Genomic DNA, 15,385 nt, shown 5'->3' with positions numbered 1-15,385 from the left:
GCTCATTTTATTCTTGGATCTTTTTTTTCCTTCAGAGGAGCATCCTTTAGTCCTCCATTCTCTCCCTCCTGCCATCACGGCAGGGAAATTTGCGTGGAAGAGGCGTGACGTGGCACCCAGCGCTCGGAATAAGATATCCCAGAGAGTCTCTGCACAAAAAAATTGATTGTTTAACCCTTTTTTGCTGGAAAAACGTACGTAAGAAGGGGAACCCCAAATGCAGGAAGAGAGCAGGTGAGCTCAGCCCGGCTGTCGCGTTACAGACGTCACCCCACCAGGCTGTATCAAAACCAGAGTTTAATGCGCTCGAGCGACGCCGGCAACAAGGAATCGGATCAAACTGGATCCCAGGAGAGCAACTGGGCAGGTCCCGGCGGCAGCCACCCCACCTGCTGCCTGCTCTTGGGGTCAGGCAGAGCCAAGCGAGTCCCGGGAGGGTTTTCCCATCGCTTCCACTCCAGGCTTCGTTTCTGGGCAAGAGGGGGAAGAGGAGGAAGTTAATCAACCGAGCGATCGCAAACTGGGATCTTGGGCTTTCGCCACCAGTGAGCGACTAGCCAGAGAGCCAGTTGTGCTAGCCCCACGGTTGCCATGCCAACGAGGATGCTAAATACAGCTCAGTCTGGGCGTTTTTTTTTAAAACCAGCCCTCAGACGGTGTATTCGGGGCCGGGAAAGGAGCCCAGGCGTCCTGGCTCCCGCCCTGCCAGGTCGGGGATCCCCATGGGACCGCAAAGGAGGCACCCCCGGCTCCCCAAAACCCAAAGCACACGGGAGGGGGAGCAGCGGTGCCTGGGGAGGCTGCAGGCCCCGGGGGATGCGGCTTTACCTCGGAGACCCGTCTCCATCCCCCCACGCAGCCCCGCTGTGCCCACCAGCGCCGTGCTAACAGGAAAAGGGGGCAGGCACAGCACCCTTGGCATCAGCCCCCCAGGATTTAAAGCTCCCTACCCCACTCCTAGCAGGCTGGGCTGCTCCCTCTGCCAAAAACGGGGCACCCCCCCGGCCCCCCGGTTTACCCAGAGCTTGGATTTAAGCGGCGAGCTCTCCGCTTTCTGTTCCTATAGCAACTCCTGCCCACGCGTGGGCTCGCGGTGGCATCACATCCCGGCTGCCAGAACCCATCCCCGGCTGTAAACGGAGCCGTCGGCCCTCCCGGCGACCCCCAGCAGCCCCCCAACTCTCCCCCCAAAACCTTAAAGTCTTGGCAAAAGGGTTTAGGGCCACGGCGGACAGATCCAGGCTCACCCCCAGGGTGGGATCTGGCAGTGCGGGAGCCAAGAGGAGAGCGAGGAAGTCTTCTCTACCGAAAAAGCCTACCTAGAGCCCCGCCGTTGGAGAGGGGCGCGCTGCCTTCGGCCTCGGGGGTGCAAGCGTGGTGTTTGGGCTTGGTGATCTCCAGCCCGGCCAGCAGCGTCATGAAGTCAACAACGGTATCAATGTCCTGCTTGTTGGCGGTGGCTTCCCTCAAGGCGCTGACGGCGTTGAGGCGGCCGAAGGAGGTCAGCTCGGAGATGTTGGCCCGGAGGAAGAGGAGGATGACGTTGAGGTCGTTGACGGGGCAGGTGAGCATCTTGCGGCTGAGGAGATCGAAGGCGGGCAGCATCTCGTAGACGGAGAGCAGCCCCTTGTCCCACTGGCAGAGCTGCAGGGCGTTGTAGATGGCGACGGGTATGAGGAGGACGTAGACGCCGCCGACCGAGAGGCTGATGAGCTGGAAGACGGAGAAGAAGACCACCTTGCAGGGGATGAGTGGGGGGATGTGGGGCTCCGTCTGGAGCAGCCCCGTTTTGATGGAGCAGCTGAACTCGTCCTGGAAGAAGATGTTGAGGTGGAGGAAGACCAGGTAGAGACAGGTGGCAGCCAAGAACAAGAGCAGGAGCAGGTTCCTCAAGATGTAGATGAACACCAGGGAGTGGGCGTGCTGCTTGCAGGTGAGGTAGCGCTCCAGCAACGGGAACTCAAAATACCTCTCCCGGCGGGCCCTGGAGGCAGAGGGGACACACCGGGGACTTAGAGCCACCCCCCCAAACCGAGTCGCTTCACCAAAGTCCGTCCTGAACGTGGCCACAGCCACAACGCCACGTGGAGGGACTTCGGAGGGACACGGTGACCCGTCAAAGCTGCCCAGCGGCCTCACCTCTCGTATTCCTCCCAGAATCGCTCCGGCTCGGCGCTGGCCTGCTGGACCTTCCTCATGTGCTGCACCAGACGCACGGAGCGGTTGTAGGATTTGTCCAGCTCGTCAATGATGAAGAGGAGGTCGGAGTGGAGGGCGGGGACGGCCGCGTAACGCCACAGCAGGTAAGGCATGTACATGAGCACCGCCACCACCAGCAGCGAGTAGGGGAAGACCTGGGCAAAGGAGACAAGCGGGCGTTGAGCGGTGCGGAGCTGCTTCACCTCTGCTGGGCACCCAGGCGGGACCTGAGGGCACCCAGAGGTGAGCTTGACCCATACCTTGAGAGCCCAGAGGGACTTGGTGACAGCGTGTCCCTCGGCGTCGAAGCCGTGGTGGACGAGGGAGTCCCAGCAAGCTGCGTCGACGTAGGCGGACTGCTTCCCCGTGAAGTTGGTGGGAGAGAAGCAGCTGATCTGCGAGCCTAGGGTGAGGAGAAGGGTGAAGCTCAGCCACGGAGGTCCAGCGAGCACGGTGCCGAGGCGTTACAGGAGAGCGATTACATCTAAGGCATCATTTTGAATTAAAAAAGTCTTTTTTTCACAGTCATTTTGTAGCTATCCTTCCCCAACGCTGCGTTTTCCAGCAAGGACTTTTCCATCGCTTCCCAAACACAAACCCTTTGAGCGCGGCCGTGGGTACGCGGTGGGGGGAATTAAGAGACCGGCCAGAAACCAGAGTCAAACCAAATCCCCAGGGGCAGCAGCGGGACATCGGCCAAGGCCAGATTTAGCCTGAGGTCGCGAGGCACCGTCAATGCAACCCTCTGTGCTGCCCTCGCAAACCCCAGCAGGACGTATACCCTGAGCCGCCCTGCCGGCACCCTCCTCCTCGGAAACAATCCTGCGGCACCCAAAGGTGCTGAGGGCAAGCACCGGTCCTTAGCATGGCTGTTCCTGGGCTTTCCCAGCAACCAATAACTCATTAAAAACAATCAATAAATATCCTTGAGAAAGAAAATCCCTAAAACAGGATTTCCAGGCTGCCCCGCCTCGGACCACGACCACGCCGGCGCGAACACGAGGGTTTAGCAGCGATAGCTGAACCGCCGCCGGCAATTACCTGCGACCCGAAAATCCCTGTTGCAAAAGCCACGACTCACCGGCAGAGAACTCCCGGGCGAAAGCCAGCGAGACGAGGAAGAGGGGCAGCCCCACGGTGACGAACTTGAGCAGGCGATCGCTCGGCAGCTCCAGCCGCAGGCCCTTGGCTCGGGAACCGCCGGGATCCGGGAGCAGAGCGTCGGAGAGCATGTACTCGGCGGCCGTGTGCGAGAGGGACATTTTTCTATCGAGGAAGAAGAGACGACGGCGACTGCTGCTGCTGCCCGGGAGCTCCGGTGTCGTCTGAGGCGTGTCGGCTCAAGCAGCTCCGTGCCCGAGGGCTGTAAATGACAGCTTAGACGGTGCGTTAAATCAACGGGTAATTACAGGGGGAAGCCTTTTCGCAAATAGCACTCCCCGAAATAGCAAAAAAAATAGCAGCCACAGCACCGGGGCGGGAAGGCAGCATTCCTCCCCAGCCACAGCCGCTCCCCGGCTCCTCGCGGTTTTACGTCCCTCTCTCATAAGCAGATGTATTTCTGGCGGCGTATTCGAGGGGCGTGGGGCTCCCCAGCTATTTTCGCTCTGCGAGAGGAGCGGGGAGGCAGGGGACGAGGCATTGCCTTACCGAAAAGCCCCAGCCAGGTACACAGCGGCCCCGTGGGGTACAAAGAGCCCTTTCCAGCACCCAAACCAGCCGGAGGGGCCGGAGAAAGTCCTGCCTCCCAGCTCCAAGCTTTTGGGGACAGACACCAAACGCTGGTGGCTGCCATTTTGAGGCAGAACATCAGCTGCGGTTCCCCAGCTTTGCAATCTCTCCACTCGCTTCCTTCTCGGGGCATGGGGGAAGGAAACTGGCTCCCAGGCAAGCTCCCGAGGGAGAGGGATCCCGATAACGGGGTCTAGAAATAAGTGATAGGGAAGTCAGAAGGGGCGGTGGGATAGGAAAGATTCTCCCGGCAGCGTAATCGCTCCCCAAAAACCCGCGCTGACACGTCTGGCAGCGCAGAGCGGAGGGAGTCCCGGAGCTGCTCGGCCAAGCCAAGCAGAGGAACTCCCCGCGCAGTCTCTTGGCGCAGCAAAAAAACCCCAGAGCCGCTGCCAAATTGCACTTTCGATGGATTTTTCGAATAAAAGGGAGTCTCCAAATTTGAACACGGAGCACCAGGATATGAGGGAGAAACTGCTAAACAGCTCTGGAGGGACGAGCGATGGCCCTCAAACCGGGATGGACTGCGCCCAGGTGCAATCAAACCTGCCCAGGGACCACGATCCGCCTGGCCTGAGCACAGAGAGACACGCAGCCCTTCGCCTCCACAGGAACTGCATCTTTTATTGCTCAGAGAGAAGTTCAAAACACGGATTGAGCAAAGCCCAGTTTCTACCCAGCCTCGTTTGTCCGAACAAGAGGCTCTTCAGCGTCCCCAGCCGCTTTTCTGTACCAAATCAGGGCAAGAAGCACACGCAGGTACCTCGTTTGAAGCCAGCAACACTGGTACCAACGCAGGAGGTCTCTGGCAAGCGGCAGAGAACGTAAACTTCGTCACGCCGCTGGCTCCAGAGCGGCCGGACCCAGCGCTACCACGTGCTGGAGATGCGGAGATAGACGGTACCACTCCCGTCGTGCCTCGTTAGTCGTTAGTGACGTCCAGCTCCAGCTTCTTCAGAGTCTTTTGGAAGAAGAGGGGCGGCTTGCAGACGAGGTTTATCCGCTCGCCCAGGGGCAGGGAGAGCCGGTGGGCGTGGAGGTGGAGGGGGAGGTGGCGAGCTTTGCTCTGCTCCAGCTTCAGCCTCTTCAAAGTGATTTCAGGAAGCTTCTGCAGCGAGGACAGAAAACGTCCCTTCCACAAACCCATCTCTTCAGCTGGGACTTGAAAACCCTGGCCCAGGAGGAGCTGGGGGAGACAACGGGGCTGCCCGGCCCTGGATCCGGCTCTGGCAGCCTCCCTGACACAGGACCTGCCTTACCTGGGGTGCCAGCTTGCTCCAGTGCGAATATTTGTGATCGCCCAGGATGGGGCACCCCAACCCATAGGCCAGGTGAACCCGGATCTGGTGCTTCACCCCTGAGGAGGGAAGAGAAAGAGGAGAAACGTGACAACCAGCCGTGCCAGGCCTCAGCTCCCACCTGCCACCCTCGGTGCCGGATAATCCCATGCCAAAATCACCGGCAGCCAGAGAGCAGCCCAGCAGCAAACCATCTTCCTGGTGTGGCTTGTTCACAGAGCCTTGGCCCAAAAAGGCTGTCGTGTCTAGCGACGTGTTCCTGCTTCCAGCGCTGGTCATGGCTACAGAGCCGCACAGAACGCGGATCCAGCGGCTGACACAACCCCGGGGACACCCAGCCAGGCCTCACCCGTGATGGGCTGGAGCTCCAGCAGAGAGCAGGCGGAAGAGCTAGCCAGAAGGCGGTACCGCGTCACGGCGCTTTCGGCGTTGCGGTTCTTGCGGATTTTCACCACCTTCCCGTCCTCCGGAGACAGGCGATAGTTGGGGGCCAGCGTCATCTGAACGGCGACAAGAGGGTGAGCCCGCGGGAGGGCAGGAGGGGGGTGCCGAGGAGCGGAAGCGTGAGGCCAAAACAGCGGCCAAGAGGACGTGCGGCTCACCTTGTAGTGCGACTGTTGGCTCCGCACCTCCTTCTCCACGATGGGGATCTCCACGATGCCCTCGGCGGGGTCTGGGTCCCCCACGCTAATTGCCCTGGGGAGGGAAACCAGAGGATTGCGGGGTGTCGCTCCAGCAGGAAGGGAACTCTCCCCTCATCCCCTCTCCCCATGACCCAGCCTCGTAAAGAGATGCTTGAGGGAAGATAAGCAAACACCCACCACTTCCACAAAGCCCCTCGTCCCCACACCCTGGTGGCTGTCCCTTCACCCCTTCTTCAAACCCTACGGTCTCTTCAAAGCCGCTTCTCCACCCAAACCTTTCCTACCAGTAGATCTTCTCCACCTGACGAGTTTTGAAGAGAAGCCGGATCCTCTCTGCCACCTCCTTGCTCCGCGCCAGCACCATCACGCCCGTGGTCTCTTTGTCCAGCCGGTGGCAGAGGTGGAGGGGTTCGGCTTTCATGTTTTCCAGCATCTTGGCCAAAATCGGCAGCACGTCAGCGATACAATTCTTGATCCCGGGGCCACCTGCATAACCCACAGGCAAGGCAATCAGGGGTTCACCTCCCCGCGTGCCTTAAATTGCCCCCAAAACGCGAGATGAAGGCTGTGGTCTAAAGGTGACAAACTCCCCGCATCCCTCCCTGGGAAGGAAAACCTCAGCGCAGGGAGGACGGAGATAGAGAATCCCTGTCAGCACCGTGGAGCCATTTCCGTTTCCCCCTCTATGGCATCGGCGCGGATGGGGCACGGCCGGGTTTTCCCTCACCGTGCACGGGGAGGCCGTAGGGTTTGTTGATCACCACAATCTCCTCGTTCTGGTACACGGTTCCCTGCTTGAGCACTTTGGCCAGGACGTTGGGGTGAACCTGCTGCAGCTGCTTGCTCAGCATGGCAAGCTCCCGGACCCGTCTCTGCGCTGGGTCTTTGGGGATCTGAGGGGAGAACAAAACGCCGTGGGTGGAGGATGAACGGCTCTTGGCATTCGTGCAAGGCTTCTGCGTGACCTTCAGCAACTCCCTCGCCTTCCTCCCGCCTCACAGCGGGTTTCTGAGGGCTGTAACACGCAGTCACTACGGAGACGAAGCCCGGGCGCCGTCCCCGCAACCCCACCCCGCCACCCAGCTCGCTGGGATCTCGCTCAGCCCCACGCAAATCCCGCTCCAGATCCTCCCCCGCTGCCCGGGGGAGGCGGGGAGGGAAAACCCGCGGGCACGACGGTAACGCCTGCCCGCCCCCACCACCGGCTGCCCATCCCACCCGCTGCCGGGCCGGGGGAGCGCCCGGACCGGGCCGGGGGACCCGCTCCCGCTCCCGCTCCCGCTCCGCGTGTGCGCCCCAGCGGCGCGGTGCACGCCGGGAGTTGTAGTCCCGCCCCTCAGGGCGCGACCAGGCCGCGGCACCGCTCACCTCTCGCTTCTCCTCCTCGCTCCTCCGCGCCCGCAGCCGCTCCGCCAGCTGCTCGGCCCGCAGCGCCTCCGCCGCCGCCCGCCCGCTGCCGGAGACGGTGCGCACCGCCCGGCCCAGGCCCGCGGCGCACCGCCGCAAGCCGCCGCCGCTCGCCGCCGCCATCTTCCTTCCTCCTTCCCCTCTTTCCCCTTCCGGCCAATGGCGGCGGCGTGGAGGCGGTGCTTCAGCCCGTCCTTCCAATCGGAATGGGGCATCCAGCCGAGCGACACCCACGCCGCCCAATGGCGGCGGCGCGAAGGGCGGGCCTCGGGGGAGGGCCTCGCCCCCACTCGGCTGTTTAAACGCCGGCGACGGTTGGCGGCTGGTAACGGTCGCGCCGGGAGGACGGGAGCAGCCGGGGCCTGTCAGGTACCGGGGAGGAAACATGTTGAACCTTGTCAGGTACCGGGGAGGCGTGTGGGCTTTGTGGGGAGGCCGAGCAGGTGGGTGGGCCCTGGCTGCCTCAGCCCAGTACAGCCCCAGCAGCCCCCAGGGCCGCCCCACCGTGAGGTGAGCAGCTCTGAGGAGGCTGAGGCACCCCCCATCCCCTTCCAGACCGTGACACAACAGCACTCTGCAGGATTTCTTGGAATTTATAAAAATAGCACTGGCAAATTGCATTTTTTTTTTTTTCCCTCAATAAAAAAAAAAAAGCAAGGCAGCAAGCTGTCCTTCTCCTGCTGAGGTGACCCGTCACCATCACTCGACGTCTACGCAGACCCGCTTGGGAGGCTGCTCTGCGGTGCCACCACTCCCTGGGGCATCGCTGCGGTGGCTCCGCTTGGTCTCGGGGGGCTGCTCATCTCCGTCTCCCCCCACCTCCAGGCCCCGGGGGGTTTCGATGCGGCCCCTCCGCACAAAGTGGCGGATGCGGGCCTCCAGCCCCTCGCACTTGGGGCGGGCCAGTAAAGGCTTGTAGGTGCGGGCTTTGACGCCTTCCACGAAGCCACTGACCTGGCTGCGGAGCGGAGGCTTCGTATCTCCCCAGAGGACGGTTGTGTTGTTCCCTGGGCCTGTGATATAATTGAAAAAATTTGGTTTGAGCGATCTATTTAATTACCCCTTTCCTTCATTCTTCTTTTTTTAACGGGATGCCATCCAGAGGGACCTGGAGAAGTTCGAGAAGAGGGCCCGTGTGAACCTCATGAGGTTCAACAAGGCCAAGTGCAGGGTCCCGCACCTGGGTCAGGGCAACCCCCGGTATCAGCACAGGCTGGGGGATGAAGGGATGGAGAGCAGCCCTGAGAGAGAGAAGGACTTAGGGGTACTGGTATATGAAAAGCTGGACATGAGCCGGCAACGTGCGCTCACACCCCAGAAAGCCAACCGTATCCTGGGCTGCATCAAAAGCAGCGTGGCCAGCAGGGCGAGGGAGGGGATTCTGCCCCTCTGCTCTGCTCTGGTGAGACCCCCCCTGCAGTACTGGAGCCCTCAGCACAGGACAGACACGGACCTGTTGGAGCAGGTCCAGAGAAGGCCACCAAAATGATCAGGGGTGTGGAATGCCTCTCCTTGAAAAAAGGCTGAGAGAGTTGGGGTTGTTCAGCGTGGAGAAGAGAAGGCTTTGGGGAGACCTTATTGCGGCCTTTCAGTACGTAAAGGGGGCTTATGAGAAAGATGGGGACAGACTTTTTAGCAGGGCCTGTTGCGACAGGACAAGGGGGAATGGTTTTAAACTAAAAGAGGGGAGATTTAGACTAGGTATAAGGAAGAAATTTTTTATGCTGAGGGTGGTGAAACACTGGCACAGGTTGCCCAGAGAGGTGGTAGATGCCCCAACCCTGGAAACGTTCAAGGTCAGGTTGGACGGGGCTCTGAGCAACCTGATCTGGTTGAAGATGTCCCTGCCCACAGAAGGGGGTTGGACTGGATGGCCTTTAAAGGTCCCTTCCAACCCAAACTATTCTATGATTTTATGATAAACCAGTTACCACCATCCCAAGGTATTGCCACAAAACCATCCCTTACTTTTTCCAGTAGCCACGGGAGCAGCATCCAACCCTCGTAACATGTTACGTAGCACTTGAGTTTTGACCGCGTGGTTGGCCCAGAGCTGCTGTAGGTGGGTAACGTTGAACTCCTGCACTTCTCGGTCGTAGTGCCACTGAAGGTTTTCGAACTCGCAGTCGTACAGGACGAGCGGAAACTCAACTGCCATGCTAGGGAAAAGGAGAGAAGGCGTTACCTGTTGCTGTTTGGAGGGATGCTGTGACAAAAAAGGCTCATGCAACAGCGCATCAGTCTGTCCTTTCTGCCAAAACCAGCCCTGTCTTTTACAGAACTCCTTTTTCTGATAAAAACTGAATTAGGTTTAACCAAATACCAAGGACTAAAGACAGCAAAAGCTTGTCCAAGAGCAAGAAAAACGGGATCCTTATGGATACCTCCCAGAGAGGCCGCTGGCAGCTTGCTTCCATATTGTGAGAGACTGCTTCGCAGGCTGGCAGAGAAGTGGCTTGCCAGCAGCACTTCGCGCGCAGCCGTTGCTTTGAGAAGCAGCCCGGGAGGTTTTCCCGAGCTCTCCGTACCTGTACTGCGGTTTTTGGGGGTTCTTCTCCACATCCAGCAGCTCGTCAATGATCTCGGGGCTCTCCATCCCCTGACCGATGAGGAAGAGGATCGCCATCATGCAGCGCACTTGGTGATACAGGAACGCCTGTCCCGTCACTTCAAACTGGCACAGACGGAAGGGATCCTGCAGCCCCGTTTCTCCTCCTCTCTCCACCCACGTCACTCCGGCGCTGAGGATCGTTCTCTGGAAGTTGACCACCCCGTTGGCGACGTCCATTTTACACAGGTTACGGAAATCGTGGGTCCCCACGTACCTCTGGGCTGCGGCGTGCATGAGGGCCACGTCCAGGTCGGCGCAGGGGAAGAAGTAGCGGTAGCTCCTCTTGAGGCAGCTGAACCGGGCGCTGAAATCGGGCTCCACGGGGGCCCAGGCCAGCGCCCGGATGTCGGGCGGGAGCACCCTGTTCAGAATATGGGTGTAGCGGAGCTCCTCCTCGCCCTCGCTTTTGCCTTCCGAGTCACCCTCGTGGCCGTTTAGCTTCTTCCCCTCCGACAGGTTCGAGCGGAGATCTAGGGAAATCACCTGCAAAATGAGGAAAGCCAGGATTAGATCGCAGATGGGCGTATTCGGCGTGTCAAGCCAAGTCTTCCTACACCCCTGTGAAATAAATTCAGGATCTCCTACAGATGAAGGTGTCTTAAATCAGGCGATCTTACCCCTCCTTCCTGCGGGTAAAGCTGCAAGTGCCTCTGCTAAGGTTCCTAGCAGATGCTACGGATTCCTTTAATAAAACAGAGAAAGTTGCAGACTGCCTACATAACATGGTCTCGAAATGGCTTCAACTTTAGTCACTGTTTTTAGGATATAATGTGCTCTCTTTTTTTTTTTTCTTTTTTTTTTTTTTTTTTTTTGCTGGAGGTGATGACTTGAACCCAGTAACAGCCTGGCTGTCTGGGAAACCTGATGTGGGATCAAGTTAATTAACGCCGCAGGTGCCTGCGCACTTTAAATGGAGCAAGAAAAGGCAGCCCCTGCCCTTAATTCGTGCGGCTCATCTTGTGAAGGAGAGCAGACCGCCCACCCGGGCCAAAACCACCCCGGCGAGGCAACAGCCAAGCCAGCTCCGCTTCCAGAGCCGGGAGGGAAGGACAGACTGGCCCGACAGCGAAGCCATCGCGACGCAGGAAGGGCTGCGCTTTCCCCAGTGGCTCAGCCAGCCTGATGGCTCCGTGCCCACCGAGCGGGGCCGGCTGGCTCCCCTCCCTCCAGCTCCCACTCCCACGCTCCCTTCCGCTAGCTGCGGCTCCCCCCAGACCCTTCTGCGCAGGAATTCAGCTGCCTGACTCCGCAGGAAGCTATCCAATTCTTGGATTTTTTTTTTTTTTTTTTGTTAAATCAGCTGAGAGGGCTCTGCCAAACGCTGCAGTCAGCGCAGGAAGAGCAACAAGTACGTCTGTGGAAGAAAGGGCATCTCCCCTTTTTTGCCAGCCCTGAGCTCTTGGGGAAGCTGCAACCTAAAATGCATTTCATCCTCTCAAAACAGGCCTCTGGAAAAAAAACTAGCACTAACATGGAAAAAAACTAGCACTAATATGGAAAAAAAACTAGCACTAATAAACACTTTGAGGGTCTAACATCATCATTCCACATGCAGGAAGCCATTGCCAGGCTCACTTTCAGATTTAAAAGCCGATGGCTTTTGAAAAACGAATGCAAGCTGTGCTGCCTTGGCTCGTCACTGTGGGACAGTAATCCCACTGGATCTCCATCCCACACAGGAGCCAGAAATCCGGGAAAGCCGGAGCGGGATCCTGACCTGTCCAAAGGCACTGACTCCTTTGTCCGTCCGCCCGCAGCGGTGGTAGTTGGAGGTCTGTCTGTTGTCCACCAGCCGCGTCTTCTTCAAGGCGTCAAACAGTTTCTCTTCGATGGTGTTGCTGGTGTTCTCCTGGCTGGCGAAGCCCTGGTAGCCCCAGCCCAGGTAGGCGATCTTCAGCGCCACGTGTCTGCGGCCGTAGGCACCAAAATCGAACGGCCGTTGCTGGCGTTTCTTGGCTTTCCCGGGGGCCGAAGGAGCCTCTCTTCTCCCAGCACCCTCCTTGTCCTCTCGGAGCTTCTCCTGCAGCCGCTTCACCTCCTCTTCCAGCTCCTGCACCCTCCTCCGGAGCCGTTCTTGATCGGTCACCGTGCTCCCCTCGGCCATAGCTGCTGTCTTGGAGCCTTAATTGCTTGCTGGTAGCTCCTCGGGGTCTGTAGAGAAAGAAAGAAATTGGGGGGTTTGCACTTTTTTTTTTTAAACTTCTATTACACCTAGAAGTTTGCTCTGTAAAATAATTGTTACCCGCAAAATAATTCTTTATTTTTTAACCCCTCGGTGTTCCTAGCAGAGCGTGTGAAGGGCCAAGGGCGCTTAGCTCGGACAGCTTCATCTTACTCAAGTCTCTTTATTTGCACTTTTTAATCACTCCTCTTCCCCCAGCCGCCGCCGCACGATCGGATCTGCTCCGTCAGCCCCGGCGCGGCGGCAGCACGTTCCCGGCTAGCCTTTTGCTATCTGCAGGGAGCCCTTTTCCATTTTCGCACCGCGCTCAGCCAGCACCAACACTTCAGACAGCCCGCTAATGGCTGCCATTCATCTCGCCGCACCATCTGCTCCAACATTTCGTAACAGCACGGGTGAAAACTTGCATTTTTTTCAAGCAGGAATTTAGGGGTTGCATCAGAAGGGGCTTCGGGGCTTTATAGCTGCGCTGCGTTTCCATTTGCTGTAGGGAAAGAGCCTTCTGCTGGCGGCAGGAGGTCTAGCAGCACTCCCAGACCCCCGTCTGATTAACCGCAACCTAAATCAACACCCGTGAACCCAAAAAGTTGAGAATCAGAGCCCCCTTCGCGTCTTTAGCCAGCTCGAACGTGCTGCCAGAAATTAACTGTGGTTTATTTTTGCAGGATCCACCCAGCTCGGCAGAAACCATGGAGGAGACGACGGGACCGGAGGATGAGGAGCAGCTGGCGGCTGCGCCGGCCCCGAGCCGGCTGTACGCCCGGCAAGGAGGCAGCGAGGAGCGGGCACATCCCCGCGACGATCCCTACGCCGAGGCCTCCTTCGTTTTGGGGGTGCAGCCAGCCCTTCCTACGTTTTCCGAGACTCGGAGGGGAACCAGGAGGTTGGTGATGAAAAGGAAGGTGCTGAGGCACAGACCCGACGGAGGAGTAGAGGTCTCCGACGAGTCGGTGACCAGCGAGCCGGAGAGCGAGGCCGAGGTTTGGAGCCTGAGGCAGAAAATGCTTCAGCGAAGGACCGGTCCGGAAGACAGCATCTCCGAGGGGGAAATGGAGACGAGCAGCAGCTCCCTCGACGAATCCCCTTACCGCTGGCCCCGTGGGGACAGTCCCCCCTTTCTCCTCGGGGATTTCGGGAGCCGGAGCTCCCCCGCTTCTCAGTACTCCGCTGCGGCGGGACAACCCAAATCCTTCATTCCTCCACGCTTTGAGCCGCTGGGCCGTAACCGGGGGAAAACCGACCGAGTGGCCAAATATTTTGAATATAAACGAGAATGGGAGAAATTCCCAATCCCGGGAGAGGATCAGCGGCAAGAACTTCGCTGGGGCATCCGGGAGCAGATGCTCTGCAAGGCCGAGCTCCCCAGCAGGCCACAGCACCTCTACGTCCCCAACGCTTACGCCGTGCCCACCGAAAAAAAGAGAGCTGCCCTGCGCTGGGAGGTGCGCTGGGACCTGGCCAAGGGCCTCCTCCCCAGAAAACACACCTCCTCCTAGTTCCCCAGAGCCACATCTCTTCACCGCCCACGTGCTGCTCTCAAAAGTCCTCGATAATTCGGAAAAATCCCCTTTTTGCATTTCAAGCAGGTTAAATTCTGGTTTTAAAACTTCACCCAGCGCCTGGGGTTGTTAAACGGGCTGGGGTGAAACATCCCTGCTTCCCCCCGCCATCGCGCAAAGCTTCTTTCCGAGTTAAGACTCGGGGAGCAGGCACCGAAAAACCACGCGGCCTGCCAGACTTTCCGAATATCGGGAGAAATAAGACTCTAACGAGCCTGGCGATTTTTGGCACGTAATTGCCCCTGGATTGTTGTGTGAGCTATTCAGGCGGTTTTATTTACGGCGTCTCGGCAATATCTTTCTTTAATAAAGTGTGGAAAGATTTGTTTTAGTTCTGTGGGTTAATTAACGCCTCGGTCGATGTCTGCTATTCTGGATTTATCCTTGCACCACCAAACTCCCAGCTCCCCTTGCCTTATTTTACGTCATTTTTAAAATAAATGAGCTTTAGCATGAGGTGAAGATATTATTATTATTATTATTATTATTATTATTATTTTTCTCCAGGTATCGGGACGGACTGACAATTTGGCGGCTCTTGCGCAGGAAAAGGCCTGGAAGCCGCGGCAGGGAGAGTGGCTGGGGAGCCTCCGGCCGCTCGGCCCCCCCAGAAAAGGTCCCCAAAACCTCGTCGGGAAAAGGAAATGATGGGAAGCAGGTGACGGCTGCGGCCCGGAGCGGTAGGGCTGGGGAGGGGACACGTGTGTCCCCCAGGCTTGGGGACCCTGCTGTCACCCCGCATTGGGGGGGTTCTGGCACCCCAAGGACCTCCTTGGCTCTCCAGCACCCTGTGGAACCCCCCATGAGGGTGTCTCTGCCCCCCAGGGACCCCCCCCCCCAAAACCCTATGGGGACCAGTGCTGGCACCCTATAGGGTGCTGTCTGCAGCAGGGGTCCCTCCCTGCCCTATGGGGTCCCTGTCCGCAGCACCCCAAGGACCCCCACCACCCTATGGGGGGGTCCCTGTCCCCCAACACCCCAGGGAACCCCAACACCCTATGGGGGGGTCCCTGTCCCCCAGCACCCCAGGGACCCCCACCACCCTATGGGGGAGGTCCCTGCCTGCCCCCCCCTCCCCACCTATGGGGAGGTCCCTGTCCCCAGCACCCTGCGGACCCCCACCACCCTATAGGGGGGTCTCTGTCCACCAGCACCCCAGGGACCCCCACCACACTATGGGGGGGGGGGTGTCTTTCCCCCCCCCCCAAACCCCCACCATTCTATGGGGGGGGTCCCTGTCCCCCAGCATCCCAGGGACCCCCACCACTCTATGGGGGGGTCTCTGCCCCCCCACCACCCTACGGGGGGGTCCCTGTCCCCCAACATCCCAGGAAACCCCACCACCCTATGGGGTGTCCCTGTTCCCCAGCACCCCAGGGACCCCCACCACCCTATGGGGGGGGTCTCTGCCCCCCCCCCCCGGGACCCCCAGCACCCTACGGGGGGTGTCCCTGTCCCCCAGCACCCCAGGGACCCCCACCACCCTATGGGGTGGTCTCTGCCCCCTCCAGGGACCCCCCGAAACCCCATGGGGGACAGCGCCACCACCCTACGGGGTCCCTGCTCCTCCAGCTCGCCGGGACCCCCCACCCTACAGGCCCGCAGCCCCCGGCGCGGGCAGCGGGCCGGGCCGGCCCTACCTGCGGGTCGCAGCCGGGGCCGGAGCCGCTGCGGGGCCGGGGCCGGTGCCCCGGAAGCGCCCGCCCCGTCCGGTGCCCCCGTCCGGGAGCCGCGGTCCGCCCGCCCGCCAGGGG

General features: G+C 59.6%; 4 protein-coding genes across 6 annotated transcripts; 1 reads left to right on the top strand and 3 right to left on the bottom strand.

The window, feature by feature from the left end:
- Positions 1–5: 5 nt before the first annotated feature.
- On the bottom strand, positions 6–4,754 carry PANX3 (pannexin 3). The gene is made up of 6 exons (XM_075173141.1): positions 4,694–4,754; positions 3,281–3,465; positions 2,460–2,602; positions 2,140–2,354; positions 1,320–1,984; positions 6–470 (listed from the first exon to the last, which is right to left on the bottom strand). Exons 2-6 carry the CDS (start codon positions 3,459–3,461, stop codon positions 409–411), a joined length of 1,266 nt encoding a protein of 421 aa, XP_075029242.1. The 5' UTR covers positions 3,462–3,465; positions 4,694–4,754; the 3' UTR covers positions 6–408.
- A 98-nt stretch (positions 4,755–4,852) lies between these two features.
- Positions 4,853–7,900, bottom strand: RPUSD4 (RNA pseudouridine synthase D4). The gene is made up of 7 exons (XM_075173136.1): positions 7,241–7,900; positions 6,600–6,765; positions 6,157–6,358; positions 5,831–5,924; positions 5,578–5,728; positions 5,190–5,287; positions 4,853–5,038 (listed from the first exon to the last, which is right to left on the bottom strand). The coding sequence occupies exons 1-7, from the start codon at positions 7,898–7,900 to the stop codon at positions 4,853–4,855; spliced, it is 1,557 nt and encodes a 518-aa protein (XP_075029237.1).
- Positions 7,857–15,362, bottom strand: PUS3 (pseudouridine synthase 3). Of its 3 annotated transcripts, none has more exons than XM_075173139.1 (5): positions 15,272–15,362; positions 11,608–12,041; positions 9,808–10,373; positions 9,248–9,438; positions 7,857–8,292 (listed from the first exon to the last, which is right to left on the bottom strand). In XM_075173139.1, the coding sequence occupies exons 2-5, from the start codon at positions 11,992–11,994 to the stop codon at positions 7,979–7,981; spliced, it is 1,458 nt and encodes a 485-aa protein (XP_075029240.1). In that variant the 5' UTR covers positions 11,995–12,041; positions 15,272–15,362; the 3' UTR covers positions 7,857–7,978. The 3 variants fall into 3 exon arrangements, 2 of the variants coding, with proteins under 2 accessions (XP_075029240.1, XP_075029238.1); XM_075173137.1 differs by lacking the exon at positions 15,272–15,362 and adding an exon at positions 12,991–13,079; XR_012677163.1 differs by lacking the exons at positions 7,857–8,292; positions 15,272–15,362 and having other exon boundaries at positions 9,249–9,438; positions 9,808–10,034; positions 10,105–10,373; positions 11,608–12,017.
- On the top strand, positions 12,762–13,956 carry HYLS1 (HYLS1 centriolar and ciliogenesis associated). The gene has a single exon (XM_075173142.1). It carries the CDS (start codon positions 12,762–12,764, stop codon positions 13,566–13,568), a length of 807 nt encoding a protein of 268 aa, XP_075029243.1. The 3' UTR covers positions 13,569–13,956.
- Positions 15,363–15,385: the final 23 nt, after the last annotated feature.

This window comes from Calonectris borealis, chromosome 24 (genome assembly GCF_964195595.1).
Source record: "Calonectris borealis chromosome 24, bCalBor7.hap1.2, whole genome shotgun sequence".
Taxonomy (NCBI): Eukaryota; Metazoa; Chordata; class Aves; order Procellariiformes; family Procellariidae; genus Calonectris; species Calonectris borealis.
Note: the sequence above shows the minus strand (reverse complement) of the source record. Positions and strands in the feature narration are given on the sequence as shown.

Coding starts and splice junctions, on each gene's coding strand:
- PANX3 (XM_075173141.1), bottom strand. CDS start 3,461: ATGTCCCTCTCGCACACGGCCGCCGAGTACATGCTCTCCGACGCTCTG. Junction 2,603..3,280: donor CGCCCGGGAGTTCTCTGCCG/GTGAGTCGTGGC, acceptor TCCTCACCCTAG/GCTCGCAGATCAGCTGCTTC. Junction 2,355..2,459: donor AGTCCCTCTGGGCTCTCAAG/GTATGGGTCAAG, acceptor TCCTTTGCCCAG/GTCTTCCCCTACTCGCTGCT.
- RPUSD4 (XM_075173136.1), bottom strand. CDS start 7,900: ATGCAATTTGCCAGTGCTATTTTTATAAATTCCAAGAAATCCTGCAGA. Junction 6,359..6,599: donor CTACGGCCTCCCCGTGCACG/GTGAGGGAAAAC, acceptor TGGGTTATGCAG/GTGGCCCCGGGATCAAGAAT. Junction 5,039..5,189: donor GGAGCAAGCTGGCACCCCAG/GTAAGGCAGGTC, acceptor TCCTCGCTGCAG/AAGCTTCCTGAAATCACTTT.
- PUS3 (XM_075173139.1), bottom strand. CDS start 11,994: ATGGCCGAGGGGAGCACGGTGACCGATCAAGAACGGCTCCGGAGGAGG. Junction 10,374..11,607: donor GAGTCAGTGCCTTTGGACAG/GTCAGGATCCCG, acceptor CTCATTTTGCAG/GTGATTTCCCTAGATCTCCG. Junction 9,439..9,807: donor CCCCAAAAACCGCAGTACAG/GTACGGAGAGCT, acceptor CCTTTTCCCTAG/CATGGCAGTTGAGTTTCCGC.
- HYLS1 (XM_075173142.1), top strand. CDS start 12,762: ATGGAGGAGACGACGGGACCGGAGGATGAGGAGCAGCTGGCGGCTGCG.